The sequence below is a fragment of the Motacilla alba genome, unplaced genomic scaffold (assembly GCF_015832195.1).
Source record: "Motacilla alba alba isolate MOTALB_02 unplaced genomic scaffold, Motacilla_alba_V1.0_pri HiC_scaffold_31, whole genome shotgun sequence".
Classification (NCBI taxonomy): Eukaryota; Metazoa; Chordata; class Aves; order Passeriformes; family Motacillidae; genus Motacilla; species Motacilla alba.
The window spans coordinates 448,940-473,610 of record NW_024037405.1 but is presented as its reverse complement, the minus strand read 5'-3'; the positions used below and the strand labels follow the sequence as shown (position 1 = coordinate 473,610).

General features: G+C 59.9%; 1 protein-coding gene across 2 annotated transcripts; it reads right to left on the bottom strand.

Moving 5' to 3' along the window:
- Nucleotides 1–89: 89 nt before the first annotated feature.
- On the bottom strand, nucleotides 90–24,364 carry MAP2K7 (mitogen-activated protein kinase kinase 7). Of its 2 annotated transcripts, XM_038126227.1 has the most exons (12): nucleotides 24,193–24,364; nucleotides 19,921–19,968; nucleotides 16,709–16,844; nucleotides 15,268–15,334; nucleotides 13,803–13,916; nucleotides 12,900–13,019; nucleotides 11,002–11,109; nucleotides 9,866–10,045; nucleotides 5,827–5,907; nucleotides 2,335–2,477; nucleotides 1,525–1,570; nucleotides 90–373 (listed from the first exon to the last, which is right to left on the bottom strand). In XM_038126227.1, exons 1-12 carry the CDS (start codon nucleotides 24,314–24,316, stop codon nucleotides 239–241), a joined length of 1,302 nt encoding a protein of 433 aa, XP_037982155.1. In that variant the 5' UTR covers nucleotides 24,317–24,364; the 3' UTR covers nucleotides 90–238. The 2 variants fall into 2 exon arrangements, with proteins under 2 accessions (XP_037982155.1, XP_037982156.1); XM_038126228.1 differs by lacking the exon at nucleotides 19,921–19,968 and having other exon boundaries at nucleotides 24,193–24,363.
- Between the last annotated feature and the right edge of the window lie 307 nt (nucleotides 24,365–24,671).

Below are 24,671 nucleotides of genomic sequence, written 5' to 3'. Positions count from 1 at the left end.
TGGTGTGCCACAGGGAATGTCCCAGCTGTCCCCAGTGTCCCCTGCAGGGCGTGGTGGCACCAGGCAGCGTCCCAGGGCTGTCCCTGCTGTCCCTGTCCCTGGAGGTGGCCTGGCTGTCCCCGGTGTCCGCGGGGATGTTCCGGCTGTCCCAGGGGATGTCCCGGCTGTCCCCGGTGTCCCAGGGGTGTCCCGGCTGTCCCCGGTGTCCCCTGCCGGGCGTGGCGGCGCCGGGCGGGCGCTACCTGGTGAAGAAGGGCAGGTGGTGGCCCAGGCCACCCCCCGGGCGCGGGGACTCTGTCCGGGCCATCACGTCCTTGAACCAGGTGGCCACGTCCACCTCGAGCGTCTCGTAGCGTTTGATGAAGGTGTGCTCCTGTGGGGACAGCAGGGGACATGGGGACATCGGGGACAGCAGGGGACAGGGGAGATACTGGGGATGTGGGGACAGCAGGGACATTGGGGACAGCAGAGATATGGGAGAGAGGGGACAGCAGAGACAGTGGGGGACATCAGGGACATCGGGGACATGGGGATATTTGGGACAGCAGGGACGACAGCAGGGGACAGCAGGGACATTGTGGACATTGGGGACAGCAGGGACATGGACACATGGGGACATGGGGGACATTGGGGACATTGGGGACAGCAGGGACATGGAGACATGGGGACATGGGGGACAGCAGGGACATTGTGGACATTGGGGACAGTGGGGACATGGAGGACAGCAGGGGACATCAGGGATTATTGGGGACATGGGGGACAGCAGGGGACACGGAGACATCGGGGACAGCAGAGGACATCAGGGACGTCAGGGACATTGGGGACATTGGGGATACTGGGGACATGGGGACAGCAGGGATGTGGGGACATGGGGACATCAGGACACTGGGGGACACGAGGACAGGGGGACCACACTGGACATGGAGGACAAAGCTTGGGGACACGGGGATGGAGCACCAAGGGTGAGGGTTTGGGGACAAGGTGGGGACGGGGACACGGGACATGGATGTGGCCTTGGGGACACAGGGACACTGATACAGGGACATGGGGACACAGCTGCTGACACGTAGGGGAGGTGACAGGGACTTGGGGACCCCCAGGGACGGTGGCATCGTGCGCGTGCCCCCACAGGTGACACACATGGCCCTTGGGGACACGGGGATGGGGAGGGGGTGGCCATGGCTCTGGTGACAGCTGTGATGGGGAGGTGGCCCCAGGAACACGAGTGACAGGGGACAGGTGTGACAAGGGACAGGGGAAGAGACAGATGTGATGGGACAGGTGGCAGGTATGACAGGGGACAGGTGTGACAGTGACAAGTGAAAAGTGGGACAGTGACAGGTGTGACAGTGACAATGACAGGTGTGACAGGTGAGTGACAGATGACAAGTGTGACGGGTGTGACAGTGACACTTGTGACAGGTGATGGTGACAGTGAAAGATGGCAGGTGTGACAGTGACAATGGCAGGGGACAGGTGTGACAATGGCAGGGGACAGGTGTGACAATGGCAGGTGCCACTCACCAATAACTTGTTGTACTTTGGTCTCTTCCTGTGGTCCTTGGTGAGGCTGGGGTAGGGGACAGGGGGTGAGCGCCTTTGGGACCCTCGGGCCACATCCCCCATGTCCTCCCCGCTGTCCCCCCCATGTCCCCAGTGTCCCCACCCGTCCCAGATGAAGGCCTGGAGCTCCCCAGAGAAGGGGAGGTGGCACTGTGGGGACCCCTGCGGCCCCGGTGTGTCCCCCATGTCCCCCCCATGTCCCCAACAGTTGTGGACGAAGGCCTGCAAGTCCCCAGAGCATCTTGGGGACCCTCCTTGTCCCCTGTGTACCCCCATGTCCCTGTGCGTCCTATGGCCCTCATGTCCCTGCCCTGTCCCCATGTCCCCTGTGTGCCCCTGGTGTCCCCAGAGTGTCCCCATGTCCTCTGTGTGCCCCTGGTGTCCCCAGCGTGTCCCCATGTCCCCTGTGTCCCCTGTGTCCTCCTGGGGCCCCCATGTGCCCCGTGTCCCCATGTCCTCTGTGTGCCCCTGGTGTCCCCATGTCCTCTGTGTGCCCCTGGTGTCCCCAGAGTGTCCCCATGTCCTCTGTGTGCTCCTGGTGTCCCCAGAGTGTCCCCATGTCCCCTGTGTCCCCAGAGTGTCCCCATGTCCTCTGTGTGCCCCTGGTGTCCCCAGAGTGTCCCCATGTCCCCTGTGTCCTCCTGGGTCCCCCATGTGCCCCGTGTCCCCATGTCCCCGTGTGTCCCCATGTCCCTGTGTGTCCCCATGTCCCTCTGTCCCCCCCATGTCCCTCTGTCCCCCCCATGTCCCCCGATGTCCCCGTGTCCCCACCAGTCTCGGACGAAGGCCTGGAAGTCCCCGGAGAAGCCCATGGCCGGGGGCAGCAGGGGCGGGTCCTCCTGCAGCACCTTGGTCAGCACCTCGAAATCCGTCTTGCAGTTCTGGTACGGGAACTGCCCCGTGGCCAGCTCCACCTGGGGACAGGTGTGACACAGGTGTGACACGGGTGTGACACACACAGGGACAGCAGTTCTGGTACGGGAACTGCCCCGTGGCCAGCTCCACCTGGGGACAGGTGTGACACAGGTGTGACACAGGTGTGACACGGGTGTGACACACACAGGGACAGCAGTTCTGGTACGGGAACTGCCCCGTGGCCAGCTCCACCTGGGGACACAGGTGTGACACGGGTGTGACACACACAGGGACAGCAGTTCTGGTACGGGAACTGCCCCGTGGCCAGCTCCACCTGGGGACACAGGTGTGACACAGGTGTGACACGGGTGTGACACACACAGGGACAGCAGTTCTGGTACGGGAACTGCCCCGTGGCCAGCTCCACCTGGGGACAGGTGTGACACAGGTGTGACACGGGTGTGACACACACAGGGACAGCAGCTCTGGTACGGGAACTGCCCCGTGGCCAGCTCCACCTGGGGGACAGGTGTGACACAGGTGTGACACGGGTGTGACACACACAGGGACAGCAGCTCTGGTACGGGAACTGCCCCGTGGCCAGCTCCACCTGGGGACAGGTGTGACACAGGTGTGACACGGGTGTGACACACACAGGGACAGCAGTTCTGGTACGGGAACTGCCCCGTGGCCAGCTCCACCTGGGGACAGGTGTGACACAGGTGTGACACGGGTGTGACACGGGTGTGACACACACAGGGACAGCAGTTCTGGTACGGGAACTGCCCCGTGGCCAGCTCCACCTGGGGACAGGTGTGACACAGGTGTGACACGGGTGTGACACACACAGGGACAGCAGCTCTGGTACGGGAACTGCCCCGTGGCCAGCTCCACCTGGGGACAGGTGTGACACAGGTGTGACACGGGTGTGACACACACAGGGACAGCAGTTCTGGTACGGGAACTGCCCCGTGGCCAGCTCCACCTGGGGACAGGTGTGACACAGGTGTGACACGGGTGTGACACACACAGGGACAGCAGCTCTGGTACGGGAACTGCCCCGTGGCCAGCTCCACCTGGGGGACAGGTGTGACACAGGTGTGACACGGGTGTGACACACACAGGGACAGCAGTTCTGGTACGGGAACTGCCCCGTGGCCAGCTCCACCTGGGGACAGGTGTGACACAGGTGTGACACGGGTGTGACACACACAGGGACAGCAGCTCTGGTACGGGAACTGCCCCGTGGCCAGCTCCACCTGGGGACAGGTGTGACACAGGTGTGACACGGGTGTGACACACACAGGGACAGCAGTTCTGGTACGGGAACTGCCCCGTGGCCAGCTCCACCTGGGGACAGGTGTGACACAGGTGTGACACGGGTGTGACACGGGTGTGACACACACAGGGACAGCAGTTCTGGTACGGGAACTGCCCCGTGGCCAGCTCCACCTGGGGACAGGTGTGACACAGGTGTGACACGGGTGTGACACACACAGGGACAGCAGCTCTGGTACGGGAACTGCCCCGTGGCCAGCTCCACCTGGGGACAGGTGTGACACAGGTGTGACACGGGTGTGACACACACAGGGACAGCAGTTCTGGTACGGGAACTGCCCCGTGGCCAGCTCCACCTGGGGACAGGTGTGACACAGGTGTGACACGGGGTGTGACACACACAGGGACAGCAGTTCTGGTACGGGAACTGCCCCGTGGCCAGCTCCACCTGGGGACACAGGTGTGACACAGGTGTGACACAGGTGTGACACGGGTGTGACACACACAGGGACAGCAGTTCTGGTACGGGAACTGCCCCGTGGCCAGCTCCACCTGGGGACACAGGTGTGACACAGGTGTGACACAGGTGTGACACGGGTGTGACACACACAGGGACAGCAGTTCTGGTACGGGAACTGCCCCGTGGCCAGCTCCACCTGGGGACAGGTGTGACACAGGTGTGACACGGGTGTGACACACACAGGGACAGCAGTTCTGGTACGGGAACTGCCCCGTGGCCAGCTCCACCTGGGGACAGGTGTGACACAGGTGTGACACGGGTGTGACACGGGTGTGACACAGGTGTGACACACACAGGGACAGCAGCTCTGGTACGGGAACTGCCCCGTGGCCAGCTCCACCTGGGGACAGGTGTGACACAGGTGTGACACGGGTGTGACACACACAGGGACAGCAGTTCTGGTACGGGAACTGCCCCGTGGCCAGCTCCACCTGGGGACAGGTGTGACACAGGTGTGACACGGGTGTGACACACACAGGGACAGCAGTTCTGGTACGGGAACTGCCCCGTGGCCAGCTCCACCTGGGGACAGGTGTGACACAGGTGTGACACGGGTGTGACACACACAGGGACAGCAGTTCTGGTACGGGAACTGCCCCGTGGCCAGCTCCACCTGGGGACACAGGTGGGACAGGGACAGGTGTGACAGGTATGACAGAGACAGGTGACAGCTGTGTCAGGGACAGGCGTGACACAAGTGTGACAGCTGTGACAGGGACAGGTGGGACAGGGGTGGCACACACACAGGTGTGACAGGGACAGGTGGGACAGGGGTGGCACACACACAGCTGTGACAGGGACAGGTGGGACAGGGGTGGCACACACACAGGTGTGACAGCTGCGACAGGGACAGGTGACAGGTGTCATAGGGAGATGTGGCACTGCAGGGCTGAGGTGGCACCGTGGGGACACGCTGGGGACCCAGAGGTGGTTGGGCCAGCCTGGGGACACTGGGGGGGGGGGTCAGGGACACTTTGGGGACAGCTGGGTGATGCTTTGGGGACACTGAGGTGGGTCGGGGTGTTGTGGGGACAGCTGGGGGATGTTTGTGGACCTTGGGTGACATTGGGGGACGCTGGGGACCCTGGGTGATATTCAGGGATGCTGGGGACCCTGGGTGATGTCTGGGGACGCTTTAGGGACCCTGGGTGACATTCGGGGATGCTGGGGACCCTGGGTGTCGTTTGGGGATGCTTTAGGGACCCTGGATGACATTCAGGGATGCTGGGGACCCTGGGTGATGTTTGGGGACACTTTAGGGACCCTGGTGACGTTGGGGACGCTTTAGGGACCCTGGGTGATGTTTGGGGACACTTTAGGGACCCTGGCTGACATTCAGGGATGCTGGGGACCCTGGGTGACATTTGGGACCCTGGGTGATGTTTGGGGACGCTTTAGGGACCCTGGGTGATGTTTGGGGACGCTTTAGGGACCCTGGGTGATGTTTGGGGACCCTGGGTGATGTCTGGGGACGCTTTAGGGACCCTGGGTGACGTTGGGGACGCTTCAGGGACCCTGGGTGACATTGGGGACGCTTTAGGGACCCTGGGTGACGTTGGGGACGCTTCAGGGACCCTGGTGACATTGGGGACGCGGGGACAGCCGCTCACCAGGGAGATGCCGAGGCTCCAGACGTCGGCGCGGATGTCGTAGTCGGGCTTGGTGGGGTCGGGGGGGTCGATGCGCTCGGGCTGGGGGAGGGGCAGGATTGGGGCACGGGGTGGGGGGCAGGGCCCCAGAACCCCAAACCCCAAACCCGGGAACCCCCAAACACCCAGCACCCCAAACCTGGGAACCCCAAACCTGGGAACCCCCAAACACCCAGCACCCCAAACCTGGGAACCCCAAACCCCAAACCCGGGAACCCCCAAACACCCAGCACCCCAAACCTGGGAACCCCAAACCCCAAACCTGGGAACCCCCAAACACCCAGCACCCCAAACCTGGGAACCCCAAACCTGGGAACATCCAAGCACCCAGCACCCCAAACCTGGGAACCCCAAACCCCAAACCTGGGAACCCCCAAACACCCAGCACCCCAAACCTGGGAACCCCAAACCTGGGAACCCCCAAACACCCAGCACCCCAAACCTGGGAACCCCAAACCCCAAACCCGGGAACCCCCAAACACCCAGCACCCCAAACCTGGGAACCCCAAACCTGGGAACATCCAAGCACCCAGCACCCAAAAACCGGGAACCCCAAACCCCAAACCTGGGAACCCCAAACCCCAAACCTGGGAACCCTCAAACACCCAGCACCCCAAACCTGGGAACCCCAAAACCCCAAACCTGGGAACCCCCAAACTCCCAGCACCCCAAACCTGGGAACCCCAAAACCCCAAACCTGGGAACCCCCAAACACCCAGCACCCCAAACCCCAAACCTGGGAACCCCAAAACCCCAAACCTGGGAACATCCAAACACCCAGCACCCCAAACCTGGGAACCCCAAAACCCGGGAACCCCGAAACACCCAGCACCCCAAACCGGGGAACCCCAAAACCCCAAACCTGGGAACCCCAAAACCCCAAACCTGGGAACCCCCAAACACCCAGCACCCCAAACCCCAAACCTGGGAACCCCAAAACCCCAAACCTGGGAACCCCCAAACACCCAGCACCCCAAACCTGGGAACCCCAAAACCCGGGAACCCCCAGACACGCAGCACCCCAAACCTGGGAACCCCAAACCCCAAACCTGGGAACATCCAAGCACCCAGCACCCCAAAACCGGGGAGGACACCAAAAACCCCAAACCTGGAACCCCAAAACCCCAAACCTGGGAACCCCAAACCCCAAACCTGGGAACCCCCAAACACCCAGCACCCCAAACCTGGGAACCCCAAACCCCAAACCCGGGAACCCCCAAACACCCAGCACCCCAAACCTGGGAACCCCAAACCTGGGAACATCCAAGCACCCAGCACCCCAAACCTGGGAACCCCAAACCCCAAACCTGGGAACCCCCAAACACCCAGCACCCCAAACCTGGGAACCCCAAACCCCAAACCTGGGAACCCCCAAACACCCAGCACCCCAAACCTGGGAACCCCAAACCCCAAACCCGGGAACCCCCAAACACCCAGCACCCCAAACCTGGGAACCCCAAACCTGGGAACATCCAAGCACCCAGCACCCAAAAACCGGGAACCCCAAACCCCAAACCTGGGAACCCCAAACCCCAAACCTGGGAACCCTCAAACACCCAGCACCCCAAATCTGGGAACCCCAAAACCCCAAACCTGGGAACCCCCAAACTCCCAGCACCCCAAACCTGGGAACCCCAAAACCCCAAACCTGGGAACCCCCAAACACCCAGCACCCCAAACCCCAAACCTGGGAACCCCAAAACCCCAAACCTGGGAACATCCAAACACCCAGCACCCCAAACCTGGGAACCCCAAAACCCCAAACCTGGGAACCCAAAAACCCCAAACCTGGGAACCCCCAAACACCCAGCACCCCAAACCTGGGAACCCCAAAACCCGGGAATCCCCCAAACACCCAGCACCCCAAACCTGGGAACCCCAAACCCCAAACCTGGGAACATCCAAGCACCCAGCACCCCAAAACCGGGGAGGACACCAAAAACCCCAAACCTGGAACCCCAAAACCCCAAACCTGGGAACCCCAAACCCCAAACCTGGGAACCCCCAAACACCCAGCACCCCAAACCTGGGAACCCCAAAACCTCAAACCTGAGAACCCCCAAACACCCAGCACCCCAAACCTGGGAACCCCAAAACCCCAAACCTGGGAACCCCCAAACACCCAGCACCCCAAACCTGGGAACCCCAAACCTGGGAACCCCCAAACACCCAGCACCCCAAACCTGGGAACCCCAAACCCCAAACCTGGGAACATCCAAGCACCCAGCACCCCAAAACCGGGGAGGACACCAAAAACCCCAAACCGGGGAACCCCAAAACCCCAAACCTGGGAACCCCCAAACACCCAGCACCCCAAACCTGGGAACCCCAAACCTGGGAACCCCAAACCTGGGAACCCCCAAACACCCAGCACCCCAAACATGGGAACCCCCAAACCCCAAACCTGGGAACCCAAAAACCCCAAACCTGGAAACCCCCAAAAACCCAGCACCCCAAACCTGGGAACCCCAAAACCCAAACCTGGGAACCCCCAAACACCCAGCACCCCAAACCTGGGAACCCCAAAACCCAAACCTGGGAACCCCCAAACACCCAGCACCCCAAACATGGGAACCCTCAAACCCCAAACCTGGGAACCCAAAAACCCCAAACATGGAAACCCCCAAAAACCCAGCACCCCAAACCCCAAACCTGGGAACCTCCAAGCACCCAGCACCCCAAAATAGGGGAGGACACCAAAAACCCCAAACCTAGGAACCCCAAAACTGCAAACCTGGAAATCCAAAAACCCCAAACCTGGGAACCCCAAACCCCAAACCTTGGAACCCCAAACCCCAAACCTGGGAAGCCCCAAACACGCAAAGGCCCAGACCTGGGGGACCCCCGGCATCCCCAGACCTGGGGAGATCCTCCAGAACCCCAAAAACCAAAACCCGGGGGGATCCTCAAAACCCCAAAAAAACCAAACCTGGAGGGAACCCCAAAACCGGGAACCCCCAAACACCCAGAACCCCAGACCTGGGGGGATCCCCCAAAACCCCAAGGGATCCCCAACAGCCCCAAACCTGGGGGGATCCCCCAAAACCCCAAGGGATCCCCAACAGCCCCATCCCAAGTCCGGGGTGCAGCACCCCCCAGTCCTGGGGACCCAACACCCCCTGATCCACCCCTGAGGCCACTCTGGGGCTGGGGCGTGTCCCCAGTGTCCCCCAACGGCCCCCCAATGTCCCCCCACTGTCCCAAATGTTCCCAATGTCCCCAATGTCCCAGTGTCCCTAATGTCCCCAATGCCCCCCACGATGTCCTCATGTCCCCTGTGTCCCCGATGACTTAGTGTCCCCATGTCCCAATGTCCCCATGTCCCCCCCAGTGTCCCCAATGTCCAAAGGAATGTCCCCAGTGTCCCCACGTCCCCTCACCACCATGTAGGCCGCACACCCCCCACTCTGGGGGATGTCCCCGTGTCCCAGGGGATGTCCCCAGTGTCCCCAGTGTCCCCTCACCGCCATGCAGGCCGCACACCCCGCACTCTGGGGGATGTCCCCGTGTCCCAGGGGATGTCCCCAGTGTCCCCAGTGTCCCCTCACCGCCATGTAGGCCGCACAGCCCGCGCTCTGGGGGATGTCCCTGTGTCCCCAGTGTCCCCCCCGGTGTCCCCAGTGTCCCCTCACCGCCATGCAGGCCGCACACCCCCCACTCTGGGGGATGTCCCCGTGTCCCAGGGGATGTCCCCAGTGTCCCCAGTGTCCCCTCACCGCCATGTAGGCCGCACAGCCCGCGCTCTGGGGGATGTCCCCGTGTCCCAGGGGATGTCCCCAGTGTCCCCGGGGATGTCCCTGTGTCCCAGGGGATGTCCCCAGTGTCCCCTCACCGCCATGTAGGCCGCACAGCCCGCGCTCTGGGGGATGTCCCCGTGTCCCAGGGGATGTCCCCAGTGTCCCCAGTGTCCCCTCACCGCCATGTAGGCCGCACAGCCCGCGCTCTGGGGGATGTCCCCGTGTCCCAGGGGATGTCCCCAGTGTCCCCAGTGTCCCCTCACCGCCATGTAGGCCGCACAGCCCGCGCTCCGGGTCTTGGCCTTGGAGTCCACCAGGCGGCCGCTGATGCCGAAGTCGCAGAGCTTGACCTGGCCCCGCTCGTCCAGCAGGATGTTGGAGGGTTTGACGTCCCTGTGGATCACCCCGTGCTTCTCCTTCAGGTACAGCAGCGCCTTCACGATCTGCGGGACACGGGGTGTCCCCAATGTCACCTCTGTGCCACCTGTGTGTCGCCACCACCTCGCTCACCGTCACTGTCACCCCGCCCAGGACACCCCCTGTTCCCCTGGGGGTCACCCCGTGCTTGTCCTTCAGGTGGCCTTTGTGATCTGTGGGACAGGAATTGTCCCCAGTGCCACCTCTGTGCCACCTCTGTGCCACCCTGTGCCACCATCACCCTGCCCAGACCCCAGAGACACCCTGACTGTCCCCAGTGTCCCCTGGGGGTCACCCCGTGATTGTCCCTCGGGTGCAGCAGCGCCTTCACCATCTGCAGCACAGGGATTGTCACCAGTGCCACCTCTGTGTCACCTGTGTGCCACCATCACCCTGCCCGCTGTCGCTGTCACCCTGCCCACTCTGGAATGGGGCACTGGATCCTGGGGACCTTCTGCCCGTCCCCACTGTCCCCACTGCTCCTGGTGTCCCCAGTGTCCCTCACCATCACCATCTTGCTCAGGATGCCAGGACCCTCCTGTCTGTCCCCGGTGTCCCCAGTGCCACTCACTGCCACTGTCATCCTGCCCAGAACCACCCTGCGTGTCCTCAATGTCCCCAGTGCCCCCAGTGTCCCCAAGGCTCCAGGTGTCCCCAGTGTCCCCATGTCCCTAGTGTCCCCAATCTTCTCAGTGTCCCCGCTGTCACTCACTGCCACCGTCATCTTGCCCAGAATCCCAGAGCCACCCTGCCTGTCCCTGCTGTCCCCCGTGCTCCTGGTGTCCCCGCTGTCCCCAGTGTCACTCACTGCCACCGTCACCTTGCCCAGAATCCCAGAGCCACCCTGCCTGTCCCCCGTGCTCCTGGTGTCCCCGTTGTCCCCAGTGTCACTCACTGCCACCGTCACCTTGCCCAGAATCCCAGAGCCACCCTGCCTGTCCCCCGTGCTCCTGGTGTCCCCGCTGTCCCCAGTGTCACTCACTGCCACTGTCATCTTGCCCAGGATGCGCTCGGGGATGGGGCCCTGGATTCGCTTCTTGAGCTTCTCGGCGCAGGTGCCCATGAGCTCCATGGCGATGAACACGTCGGTCTGGGGAGGCACCGGCTGTACTGGGAGCACTGGGGGCACTGGGAGGGCACTGGGATGGACTGGAAGCACTGGGGGCACTGGGATGGACTGGGAAGCACTGGGGGCACTGGGAGGGCACTGGGATGGACTGGGGGGCACTGGGAGGGCACTGGGATGGACTGGGGGGCACTGGGGGCACTGGGATGGACTGGGGGGCACTGGGGGCACTGGGATGGACTGGGGGGGCACTGGGATGGACTGGGAGCACTGGGGGCACTGGGAGGGCACTGGGATGGACTGGGAGTGCATTGAGATGAACTAGGAGCACTGGGATGGCACTGGGATGGACTGGGAGGGCACCGGGAGGGCACTGGGATGGACTGGGAGCACTGGGGGCACTGGGATGGACTGGGGGGGCACTGGGAGGGCACTGGGATGGACTGGGGGCACTGGGATGGACTGGGAGGCACTGGGGGCACTGGGAGGGCACGGGGAAGGCACTGGAATGGACTGGGGGACACTGGGAGGGCACTGGGATGGACTGGGAGTGCATTGGGATGGGCTGGAGGGCACTGGGAGGGCACTGGGAGGGCACTGGGATGGACTGGGGGGCACTGGGATGGACTGGGAGCACATTGGGATGGACTGGGGGGCACTGGGAGGGCACTGGGATGGACTGGGAGGGCACTGGGTGCACTGGGAGCACTGGGAGAGCACTGGGTGCACTGGGAGCACTGGGGGCACTGGGGGCACTGGGGGCACTGGGGGCACTGGGAGCACTGGGGGCACTGGGAGTACTGGGAGAGCACTGGGTGTACTGGGAGGACTGGGGGCCCTTGGAGGGCATTGAGGGCACTGGGGGCACTGGGAGCACTGGGAGCACTGGGGGCACTGGGAGGGCACTGGGAGGGCACTGGGAGCACTGGGAGCACTGGGGGCAGTGGGGGCACTGGGGGGGCACTGGGAGCGCCCATAGATGGATCCAGACCCCCCCCAGCCCTCCAGCTTCCCCTGAGTGCCCCAGGTGCCCCCAGGTGCTCACGTTGGTGATGAAGCACTGCACGGTGTAGAGGAACCCATAACCCCAGGTGCCCCAGGTGCTCCCCCAGGTGCCCCCAGGTGCCCCCCCAGGTGCTCACATTGGTGATGAAGGTGCCGAAGCACTGCACAATGTAGAGGTGCCCATAACCCCAGGTGCCCCCAGATGCCCCCAGGTGCCCCCAGGTGCCCCCAGATGCCCCCAGGTGCCCCAGGTGCTCACATTGGTGATGAAGCACTGCATGGTGTAGAGGAACCCATAACCCCAGGTGCCCCCAGGTGCCCCCAGGTGCTCCCCCAGGTGCCCCCAGGTGCCCCCAGGTGCCCCCAGGTGCCTTCAGGTGCCCCAGGTGCTCATGTTGGTGCCGAAGCACTGCACGGTGTAGAGGAACCCATAACCCCAGGTGCCCCCAGGTGCCCCCAGGTGCCCCCAGGTGCCCCAGATGCTCCCCCAGATGCCCCCAGGTGCTCCCCCAGGTGCCCCCAGGTGCCCCAGGTGCTCACGTTGGTGATGAAGGTGCCGAAGCACTGCACGATGTAGGGGTGCCCATAACCCCAGGTGCCCCCAGGTGCCCCCAGGTGCCCCAGGTGCCCCCCAGGTGCCCCAGGTGCTCCCCAGGTGCCCCAGGTGCCCCCCCAGGTGCTCACGTTGGTGATGAAGGTGCCGAAGCACTGCACGATGTAGGGGTGCCCATAACCCCAGGTGCCCCCAGGTGCTCCCCCAGGTGCCCCAGGTGCCCCCAGGTGCTCCCCCAGGTGCCCCAGGTGCTCACGTTGGTGATGAAGGTGCCGAAGCACTGCACGATGTAGGGGCAGTCGTGGCTCTTGAGCACCACGTCCAGGTCCATCAGGATCCGCTTGTTCTCCTCGCGGTTCCCCGAGCGCCGCATTTGCTGGGGACGGGGGGGCACAGGTGTCACCGGGGGTCACAGGTGTCACCAGGGGGCACAGGTGTCACCAGGGGGCACAGGTGTCACCAGGGGGGTCACCAGGGGGTCACAGGTGTCACCAGGGGGTCACAGGTGTCATGGGGGGGTGACAGGTGTCACCAGGGGTCACAGGTGTCACCGGGGGGTTACAGGTGTCACTGGGGGTCACAGGTGTCACCAGGGGTCACAGGTGTCACCAAGGGTCACAGGTGTCACCAGGGGTCACAGGTGTCACCAGGGGGGTCACCAGGGGGTCACAGGAGGGTCACAGGTGTCATGGGGGGGGCACAGGTGTCACCAGGGGTCACAGGTGTCACCAGGGGGTCACAGGTGTCACCAGGGGTCACAGGTGTCACAGGAGGGTCACAGGTGTCACCAGGGGTCACAGGTGTCACCAGGGGGTCACAGGTGTCACCAGAGGGTCAAAGGTGTTAGCAGGGGTTACAGGTGTCACCAAGGGTCACAGGTGTCATGGGGGGGTCACAGGTGTCACAGGAGGGTCACAGGTGTCACCAGAGGATCAAAGGTGTTAGCAGGGGTCACAGGTGTCACCAGGGGTCACAGGTGTCACCAGGGGTCACAGGTGTCACGGGGGGTCACAGGTGTCACAGGAGGGTCACAGGTGTCACCAAGGGTCACACGTGTCTCCAGAGGGTCACAGGTGTCACGGGGGGTCACAGGTGTCACAGGAGGGTCACAGGTGTCACCGGGGGTCCCCCAGTGTCCCAGGGCGGGGCCGGGGCCCACCTTGACGGCGATGACGTGCCCGGTCTTGCGGAAGCGCATCTTCCACACCTGCCCGCAGGTGCCGCTGCCGATCTCGCCCAGGTTCTCCAGGTCGTTGATCTCCGCCTGGTACCGCTGGGGGGGAGGGGGGTCAGGGACCACCTGGGACAGCCTCGGGCTCACCTGGGCCCCCACAGCCAGGTAACCCCCTGACACACCTGTCCCCCCACGGTCAGGTAACCCCCCCTGACTCACCTGTCCCCCCATGGCCAGGTAACCCCCTGACACACCTGTCCCCCCACAGTCAGGTACCCCCCTGACTCACCTGTCCCCACGGCCAGGTAACCCCCCTGACACACCTGTCCCCACAGCCAGGTACCCCCCTGACTCACCTGTCCCCACAGCCAGGTAACCCCCCTGACTCACCTGTCCCCATGGCCAGGTAACCCCCCTGACTCACCTGTCCCCATGGCCAGGTAACCCCCCTGACTCACCTGTCCCCCCACGGCCAGGTACCCCCCTGACTCACCTGTCCCCCACGGCCAGGTACGCCCCTGACTCACCTGTCCCCACAGCCAGGTACCCCCCTGACTCACCTGTCCCCCCACGGTCAGGTACCCCCGACTCACCTGTCCCCACAGCCAGGTACCCCCCTGACTCACCTGTCCCCTATGGTCAGGTACCCCCCTGACTCACCTGTCCCCCCACAGCCAGGTACCCCCCCTGACTCACCTGTCCCCATGGCCAGGTAACCCCCCTGACTCACCTGTCCCCCCACAGCCAGGTACCCCCCCTGACTCACCTGTCCCCCACAGCCAGGTAACCCCTGTCTCACCTGTCCCCCCACGGTCAGGTACCCCCCTGACTCACCTGTCCCCATGGCCAGGTAACCCCCCTGACACACCTGTCCCCCCACGGTCAGGTATCCCCCTGACTCACCTGTCCCCTATGGTCAGGTACCCCCCTGACTCACCTGTCCCCCCACAGCCAGGTACCCCCCTGACTCACCTGTCCCCATGGCCAGGTAACCCCCCTGACTCACCTGTCCCCCCACGGTCAGGTACCCCCCTGACTCACCTGTCCCCACAGCCAGGTACCCCCCTGACTCACCTGTCCCCCACAGCCAGGTAACCCCTGTCTCACCTGTCCCCCCACGGTCAGGTACCCCCTGACTCACCTGTCCCCCCACGGTCAGGTACCCCCTGACTCACCTGTCCCCACAGCCAGGTAACCCCCCCTGACTCACCTGTCCCCACAGCCAGGTACCCCCCTGACTCACCTGTCCCCCACAGCCAGGTAACCCCCCTGACTCACCTGTCCTCACAGTCAGATAACCCCCCTGACTCACCTGTCCCCCCACGGCCAGGTACCCCCCTGACTCACCTGTCCCCCCACGGTCAGGTACCCCCCTGACTCACCTGTCCCCCACAGCCAGGTAACCCCTGTCTCACCTGTCCCCCCACGGTCAGGTACCCCCCTGACTCACCTGTCCCCCCACGGTCAGGTATCCCGTCTGTTTCATGATCTCCTGCAGCTTCTGGTCGATCTCGATGCTAGGGGAGAACGGGAGAGTTCAGCCAATCAGCTTAAAGCATGGGGAGAGCCGAGCCAACCAGCTGAGGCCATGGGGAGAGCCCAGCCAATCAGCTCAAAGCATGGGGAGAGCCCGTCCAATCAGCTCAGGCCATGGGGAGAGCCTGGCCAATCAGCTCAGGCCATGGGGAGAGCCTGGCCAATCAGCTCAAAGCATGGGGAGAGCCCAGCCAATCAGCTCAAAGCATGGGGAGAGCCCAGCCAATCAGCACACAGGGAATCACAGCTCCGGCCAATGGCAGGCCAGGAAATCCCACCTGCCTGGCCAATCAGCACCCAGGGGGTCCTGATCAGCTGACCAATCAGCATCCGGGGGGCTCTCGCACACCTGGCCAATGAGCACGCAGCTCTCCTGCACACCAGGCCAATCAGCAACTGGGATCCTCTGACACATCAACCAATCAGCAGCTGCAAGCTCTGCTCCAGCCAATCACTGCTCAAGATCCCCCCTACGGTCAGGCCAATGAGAACACAGCGCTCCCCCAGCGCTGGCTAATCAGGGCTACAAGACCTCGGAGCAGCAGCCAATCAGCACCCTCAGGCTCCTGAACGTTCGACCAATCGCCGCACCAAGCCTCCTGCCCAGCCAATCAGAACACACGCTCCCCTGGGATCTCCGGCCAATCAGAGCACAAGCTCTGCCTGGAATCTCTGGCCAATCACCACCTGCAGACTCCTGTCCAACCAGCCAACTGGCACAAGCCTCCTGCTCAGCCAATCAGCTCACAGTGTCACCCAGGAATTCTACCCAATCAGAGCATGGAATCTTCCCTGGTCTCCGGCCAATCGTGCCACAGGATCTCTCAGAATCTCTGGCCAATCAGAGCACATGACCCTCCCCTAGCACGTGACCCTCTGTGGGCCAATGAGAGCACAGGATCTCCACAGACCTGCAGCCAACCAGGATGCGTGACCCTCCGCTGGCAAATGAGAGCCCGGGATCCCTCCAGACTGCTGGCCAATCAGGGCACAGGATTCCACAGGACTCCTGTGCACTCCAGCTTTGATTCTCCTGGACCTCTGGCCAATCAGAGCACAGGACCTCCCCAAACCGCTGACCAATCAGAGCACACGACCTCCTGAGACCTCTGACCAATCAGAGCACAGAATCTCCCCAAACCTCTGGCCAATCAGAGCACAGAATCTCCCCAAACCTCTGGCCAATGTGAGCACAGGATCCTGCAGCCCCTCTGGCCAATCAGCAACCAGGCTCTCCCGCATTGGCCAATCAGCAACCAGGCTCTCCCCCATTGGCCAGTCACCTTCCAGGCTCTCCCCAATCATCTTCCAGGCTCTCCCCCTCAGCCAATCAGGGCTCGGGGGCGTGTCCTCACCTCTCCAGGCTGCGCGGCACCAGGAAGGGGGGCGGGGGCAGCCCCAGCATCTGCCGGGGCCGGGGCGGGGGCGCGGGCTGGGGGCTCTCGGGGGGCCCCCCCCGGCCCCCCTCGCTCACCAGGGGCAGCTGCAGGGCTGGGGGGGAGAGCAGAGTCAGCGACCCCAGGAACGGGGAGAGAACCCCAAAAACAGAGAGAACCCCAAAAACAGAGAGAACCCCAAAAACGGGGACAGAACCCCAGAAACGGGGAGAGAACCCCAGAAACAGAGAGAACCCCAAAACAGAGAGAACCCCAAAAACACAGAGAACCCAAAAACAGAGAGAACCCCAAAACAGAGAGAACCCAAAAACAGAGAGAACCCCAAAAACAGGGAGAACCCCAAAAACGGGGACAGAACCCCAGAAACGGGGAGAGAACCCCAGAAACAGAGAGAACCCCAAAAACGGGGAGAGAACCCCAAAAACGGGGAGAGAACCCCAGGAACGGGGACAGAACCCCAGGAACGGGGACAGAACCCCAGGAACGGGGACAGAACCCCAGAAACGGGGGACAAAACCCCAAAAACGGGGACAGAACCCAAAAACAGAGAGAACCACAGAAATGGGGGACAGAACCCCAAAAACAGGGAGAGAACCCCAGGAACAGGGAGAGAACCCCAGGAACGGGGGAAAGAACCCCAAAAACAGAGAGAACCCAAAAATGGGGAGAGAACCCCAGAAACGGGGACAGAACCCAAAAACAGAGAGAACCCCAAAAACAGGGAGAACCCCAAAAAAGGGGAGAGAACCCCAAAAACGGGGAGAGAACCCCAGAAACGGGGAGAGAACCCAAAAACGGGGAGAGAACCCCAAAAACGGGGACAGAACCCCAGAAACGGGGACAGAACCCCAGAAACGGGGACAGAACCCCAAAAACAGAGAGAACCCAAAAATGGGGGAGAACACCAGAACGGGGGGAGAACCCCAAAAACGGAGAACCCGAAAAAAGGGGAGAAAAACCTAAAAATGGGGAGAGACAGAACCCCTAAAATGGGGCACAGAACCCCCAAAATGGGGCACAGAACCCCAAAAATGGAACATTCCAAAAAACTGTAATAAACGCCAAAAATGGGGAGAGAACCCCAAAACAGAGAGCCCCAACATGCGGAAATAACATCAAAAATGGGGAGGGAACCCCAAAAAAGGGAAGAGAAAGCTAAAAATGGGGAGAGAGCGCCAATGATGGAGAGGGACAGAACCCCAAAATTTGGGCAGAGAACTCAAAAAATGGGGGAGAAGTCCCAAAAGAGGGAGAGAACCTAAAATTTGGGAGAGAACCCCACACGTGGGGAGAGAACCCTAAAAATGTTCCCCTAAAAACAGGGAGAGAAGAATCAGAGACGCCAAAAATGGAGAGAGAACTCTAAAAACAGGGGGAGACACAGCAGGGACCCCAAAATCCATGTGGGGGAGAGAGAAACCGGTCAGAAACCCCAAAACTGGGATGGGGGGACGAAAAAACCCACCAGGAACCCCAAAACTGGGGAGAGGCTTGTCAGGAACATAAAAACGGGGAATGGACGTGTCAGGAACCCCAAAAACTGCGGGGGATGTGTCAGAACCCCCAAACTGGTGGGGGACACATCAGAACCCCAAAACGGGAGGAAAAACATCAGGACCCCAAAAATAGGGGGAGAAAATCATCAAGACCCAAAAATTGGGGGGGGTGAAGGTCAGAACCCCATGAACTGGGGGGGCACAGAGAGTCCCCCCACAACCTCCCCCTTCCCGCAGGGACTCAGCCCCAGTTGGGACCAGTCTGGCCCCATTCCCGCCCCGTTTTCCCCCAATTTTGCCCCTCTTTTTGCAGTTTCCTGCCCCATTTTCCTTCAATTCACCCCAATTTTTCCTCATTTCCCCCTTCACTTTTTCCCAGTTCCTATTTTCCCCAATTTTCCCCTTCCCATCCCATTTGCCTCTCTCCCCAATCTTCCCCATTCCCAGCTCCCCCTCCTGTCCCATTCCTCCCAATTCCCATTTTCCCCCATTTCCCCCCATTCCTCCATTTAACCCCATTTTTCCCCATTCTCATCCTTTTCCCCCCATTTCCCCCTTTTTTCCCAACTTCCACCTGGTTTTTCCCATTTTTTCTCCCTTCCCCCCCCCAGTTTTTCCCAATTCCTCCTGATTTCCCCATTTCCCCCCTATTTCCCAAACTTCCCCCCACTTCCTCCCAGTTTTCCCTAATTTCCCCCATTTTTCCACATTTCCCCCCATTTTTTTTTTTCCACAGTTTTCCTGATGTCCCCCCATTTTTCCCTGTTTCCCCCATTCTCCCCCTGTTTTTCCTGGTTTTCCCCATTCCCCCCCCCCCATTTTTCCCAATTCCCCCCATTTTTCCGACTTTCTCCCAAATTTTCCCAATTCTCCCCGTTTTTTCCCTATTTCCCTCTGGTTTTCTCCCATTTTCCCCATTTCCTCCCAATTTTTCCCATTTCCCCCCCCCAGTTTTCTCCCTCCCCCCCAATTTTTCCCAATTTCCCTCTGGTTTTTCCCCAATTTCCCCCATTCCCCCCCCCCCCCCCAAATTTTCCCCCCATTTTTCCCATTCCCCCCCAATTTTTTTTTTTTTCTCCCACCCCCCCCCCCAATTTTTCCCATTTTCCCTCTGTTTTTTCCCCCATTTTTCCCATTTTCTCCCCAATTTTTCCCAATTTCCTTTTTTTTTTTTCCCCATTTCCCCCCAATTTTCTCCCCAACTTTCCCCATTTCCCCCCAATTTTTCCCCATTTTCCCCCCAGTTCCCCCATCCCGAGCGGCCGCATGCTGCACGGGGCCGGGGGGGGGCGCTCCATGCCACAGCCAGGGGGGAGGGGACACGCGGGGGGGACATTCCGGGGGGGGGAGGGGACATTCTGGGGGGGACACACACATTCCAGGGTGGGGGAGGGGCAAAGAAACCACTGAGGGGGTTAAAAGGGGGGGGGGGGGGAGGGGTGAAGATGCTCCAAAGGGGAAACTGAGGCACGGGGAGGGAGGGGTTAAATGGGGAGGGGGAGGGGTGAAGATGCTGCAAAGGGGAAACTGAGGCACGAGGGGGGGGAGGGGTGAAGATGCTGCAAAGGGGAAACTGAGGCACGAGGGGGGGAGGGGTTAAATGGGGAGGGGTAAAGCTGCCACGAGGGGGAAACTGAGGCACGGGGGGTGGGGTTAAAGGGGGAGGGGAGGTACCTGCTCGCTGGGACGGAGCGGGGGCGGGGCTAAGGGTGATGACGATGACTGGAGATGGGGGAGGGGCGCGGGGAAGACAAAAATGAAAATAAAAATAAAAATAAAAATAAAAATAAAAATAAAGAACAAAAGAGAAAGAAAAAGAGAAAAAATTAAAAGGGAGGGACTGGGGGAGGGGCGAGCTGATGGAACTGGGGAAACGAATTTAAATTGGGGGAAACGAATGGAAATTGGGGAAATTAAATTAAATTGGGGGAATTAAATTAAATTGGGGGAATTAAATTAAATTGGGGGAAATTAAATTAAATTGGGGGAAATTAAATTAAATTGGGGGAAATTAATTTAAATCGGGGGAATTAATTTAAATTGGGGGAATTAAATTAAATTGGGGGAATTAAATTAAATTGGGGAAATGAAATTAAATTGGGGGAATTAAATTGGGGGGAATTAATTTAAATTGGGGGAAATGAATGGAAATTGGGGGAAATTAAATTGGGGGAATTAAATTAAGTTGGGGGAAATTAAATTGGGGGAAATTAATTTAAATTGGGGGAATTAATTTAAATTGGGGGAAATTAAATTGGGGGAATTAAATTGGGGGAAAATTAATTGAAATTGGGGGGGAATTAAATTGGGGGGAATTAATTTAAATTGGGGGAAATTAAATTGGGGGAATTAAATTGGGGGGAATTAAATTGGGGGGAATTAATTTAAATTGGGGAAATTAATTTAAATTGGGGGAAATTAATTTAAATCGGGGGAATGAGTTTAAATTGGGGGAAATGAGTTTAAATTGGGGGATATTAATTTAAATTGGGGGAAATGAATTTAAATTGGAGGGAATTAATTTAAATTGGGGGAATAAATTTAAATAGGGGGGATGAATTTAAACTGGGGGAAATGAATTTAAATTGGGGGGAAATTAAATTGGGGAAATTAAATTGGGGGAATTAAATTGGAGGGAATTAATTTGAATTGGGGGAAATTAATTTAAATTGGGGGAATTAAATTGGGGGAAATGAATTTAAATTGGAGGGAATGAATTTAAATTGGGGGGAAATTAAATTGGGGGAATTAAATTGGAGGGAATTAATTTAAATTGGGGGAAATTAATTTAAATTGGGGGAAATGAATTTAAATTGGGGGAAATGAATTTAAATTGGGGGGAAATTAATTTAAATTGGGGGAAAATTGACTTAAATTGGGAACAAATTAATTTAAATTGGGGGGAAATTAAATTGGGGGAAATTAAATTGGGGGAATTAAATTGGGGGAAATGAATTTAAATTGGGGGAAATTAATTTAAATTGGGGGGAATTAATTTAAATTGGGGGGAATTAATTTAAATTGGGGGAATTAAATTGGGGGGAATTAAATTGGGGAGGAAATTAATTTAAATTGGGGGAAATGAATTTAAACTGGGGGTCAGAGATGAATTTAAATTGGGGAAAATAAACTCGGGGAAGGAATGAATTTAAATTGGGGGAAATAATTTAAATGGGGGGAAATAAACTTAAACTGAGGGGCAGAGATGAGTTTAAATTGGGGAAAATAAACTTACAGTGGGGGCAGGAATTAAACTGGGTAGGACAAGAGTGAAACTGGAATAAACTGAAGTGGAGCAAGCAAAAATGGATTTAAATTCAAAGGGAATTAATTAAATTGGGGGAAATGAACTCAAATGGGGTGGGAAAAAGGGACTTAAATGGGGAGGGGATTGATTGGATTGGGGGCAGAAATTAAAATGGAGAAAGAATTAAAATGGGTTTGAACTGGGGGAAAGGAAATGGAGCTGAAGTTGGGGGAACAGGAACGAACTGGGGGGGCCAAAAATGAGCTCAAATCGGGGGGAAGAGGAATTGAGAATAAATTTAAATAAAATTTAAATGAAATTAACCTGGGGGAGGGGACAGAGGTGAAACCGGGGGAGACAGAAGCAAAACTCAGAGGGGGAAATGAATTTGGGGGCGAAGAAATGGATTCGGATTGGGGGGAAATCACATTAAATGGGGGGGAAATTTAAATTTGGGGGGGTAAAAATGAGCTTCAATTTGGAAAAGGGGGAGGGAAAAGGGAGGAGGGGGAGGGGCTGCTCCTCCCGGCCTGGAAAATCCCAAAAAAACCCCCAAAATCTGCTGGGAATGGTCCCTGGGGGGTCCTACCTGGAGGGGGCTCCTCGGGGTGACAAGTGGGGGGGAACCCCCCAAAAAAAACCCCCTTCCCAACCCCCCCCGAAACCCCACTGGGAACCCCCAAATTCCCCCCAAAATCCCTTCCCAACCCCCCAAATCCCCCTGCCCCCCTAAACCAGCCAGGACTGCCCCGAAATGGCCCCAAACCCCACAAAAATGACCCCAAACAGCCCAAAACAGCCTCAGAGTGCCCCAAACTGCCCCAAACACCCCAAAACAGCCTCAGAGTGCCCCAAACTGCCCCAAAATGACCCCAAACAGCCCAAAAGAGCCTCAGAGTGCCCCAAACTGCCCCAAAATGACCCCAAACACCCCAAAACAGCCTCAGAGTGCCCCAAACTGCCCCAAAATGACCCCAAAATGGCCCCAAACTCCACAAAAATGACCCCAAACACCCCAAAACAGCCTCAGAGTGCCCCAAACTGCCCTGGAATGACCCCAAACACCCCAAAACAGCCTCAGAGTGCCCCAAACTGCCCTGGAATGACCCGTAACTGCCCCAAACACCCCAAAATGTTCCTAAATCCCCACAAAAGCCCCTGGATTTTCCTTAAAGCCCTGAAAGAGCCTCGGATCCCCCACAGAGCCCCCCCAAACAACCCCAAAATGTCCCTAAACTGCCCCAAAAGTCCCTAAACGCCCAAAAGTTCCCTCCAGCAGCCCAAACGACTCAGGACTGCCCCAAAATGTCCCTAAAATATCCATAATACCCTAAAATACCCCAAAATGTCCTTAAAGCCCTCCCCAGGCAACGCCCCGGCCCCAGAAACAACCCAGAACGGCCCCAAAAATGCTCCCAAACCCCTCAAACGGCCCCGAATCCCAAAAACTGCCCCAAAATGCTCCTAAACCCCTTAAACTGCCCCAAAATGCCCCTAAACCCCTTAAACTGCCCCAAAATGCTCCTAAACCCCTTAAACTGCCCCAAACCCCCCTGAACGTCCTCAAACCCCAACACCAAAAAACCCCAAACACCCCAAAACGGCCTCAAAATGCTCCTGAACGGCCCCAAACGCCCCAAAATTGTCCCCAACACCCCAGAGCAGCCTTGCAGCCCCCCTGAAACCCCCCCCGGCCCCAAAAACTGCCCCAAAATGACCCAAAGCTGCCCCAAACACCCCAAATTTGACCCAAACACCCCAAATCCCACAGAACTGCCCCAAAGCGGCCCAAATCTGCCCCCAACACCTCAAAACTACCCCAAAACCCCCCCCAAAGCCCGGAACTGCCCCAAAACGCTCCTAAACTGCTCCAAACCCCCCAAAACTGCCCCAGAGAACCCAGAGCTGCCCCAAAACGTCCCAAAGCTGCCCCAAGCACCCCAAAGCTGTCCCAAAACGTCCCTAAACTGCCCCGAACACCCCAAAATATCCCTGAGCTGCCCCAAACACCCCAAAACTGCCCCGAACACCCCAAATTATCCCTGAGCTGCCCCGAACACCCCAAAGCTGCCCCGAACACCCCAAATTTGCCCCGAACACCCCAAATTATCCCTGAGCTGCCCCGAACACCCCAAAACTGCCCCGAACACCCCAAATTTGCCCCGAACACCCCAAATTATCCCTGAGCTGCCCCGAACACCCCAAAAGTGCCCCGAACACCCCAAATTTGACCCAAACACCCCAAATGTTCCCCAAACCCGCCTGGGACACCCCAGCCCCGCTCCCCCCGTGCCGCCACCCCCGTGGCTCCGCTCCCCTCCCCCCCCCCGGCCCCGCTGTCCCCTCACGGCCCCGCTCCCTCCCCTCCCCCCCCCGGTCCCGCTGTCCCCCCCCGGCCCCGCTGTCCCCTCACGGCCCCGCTGTCCCCTCACGGCCCCGCTGTCCCCTCACGGCCCCGCTGTCCCCTCACGGCCCCGTTCCCTCCCCTCCCCCCCCGTTCCCGCTGTCCCCTCACGGCCCCGCTGTCCCCTCCCCCCCCGTTCCCGCTGTCCCCTCACGGCCCCGTTCCCTCCCCTCCCCCCCCGTTCCCGCTGTCCCCTCATGGCCCCGTTCCCTCCCCTCCCCCCCCCCCAGCGCGGCCTCCCCGCGGCCGCCCCGCCCCTCCCGCGCCGCTCCCGCCGCCCCCCGGCCCCGCTCACTGGGGCGGGCGCGGGCGGGGCCGATGTCGAGGTTGAGGTCGATTCTCCGCCGCGCCTCGCGGTTCTCCTGCTTCAGCTTCGCCTCCAGCCGCGACAGCTTCTGTTCCAGCGAGGACGCCGCCATCTTCCCCCCCCGCGTCGCGCATGCGCGGGGCCCGCCAGGGGCGGGGCTTGGGGCCCCCGCCGGCCGCCGTACGGAGGGAGGGAGCGGAGGGCGCCGCCATCTTCCCGCTGGGAAGGGTAACGCGCATGCGCGCTGCGCGGTGTTGCGCGTTGCGGGTCTCGCGGGCCGCCGTACGGAGAGAGCGCGGGGTGGGCGCCGCCATCTTTGCCCCTGGGACCGTTTTTGCGCATGCGCGGAATGACGGGAGGGCGTTATGTCCGTCAGGAGACGCCTGGCGGGAGGACAAGGAGGGGTTTTGGGCTCCTTTGGCCGCTGTAGGAACGCGGGATGAGGGGGTGGGGAGAGGACACGGCCC

What these genes read in the sequence shown, in the direction of transcription:
- MAP2K7 (XM_038126227.1), bottom strand. Translation starts at nt 24,316, where the DNA reads ATGGCGGCGTCCTCGCTGGAACAGAAGCTGTCGCGGCTGGAGGCGAAG. An exon ending in ACCTGACCGTGGGGGGACAG is followed by an intron (nt 13,917 to 15,267) that starts GTGAGTCAGGGG and finishes CCTCCCCCCCAG; the next exon opens with CGGTACCAGGCGGAGATCAA. An exon ending in GGAGCCTCGGCATCTCCCTG is followed by an intron (nt 2,478 to 5,826) that starts GTGAGCGGCTGT and finishes ACCTGTCCCCAG; the next exon opens with GTGGAGCTGGCCACGGGGCA.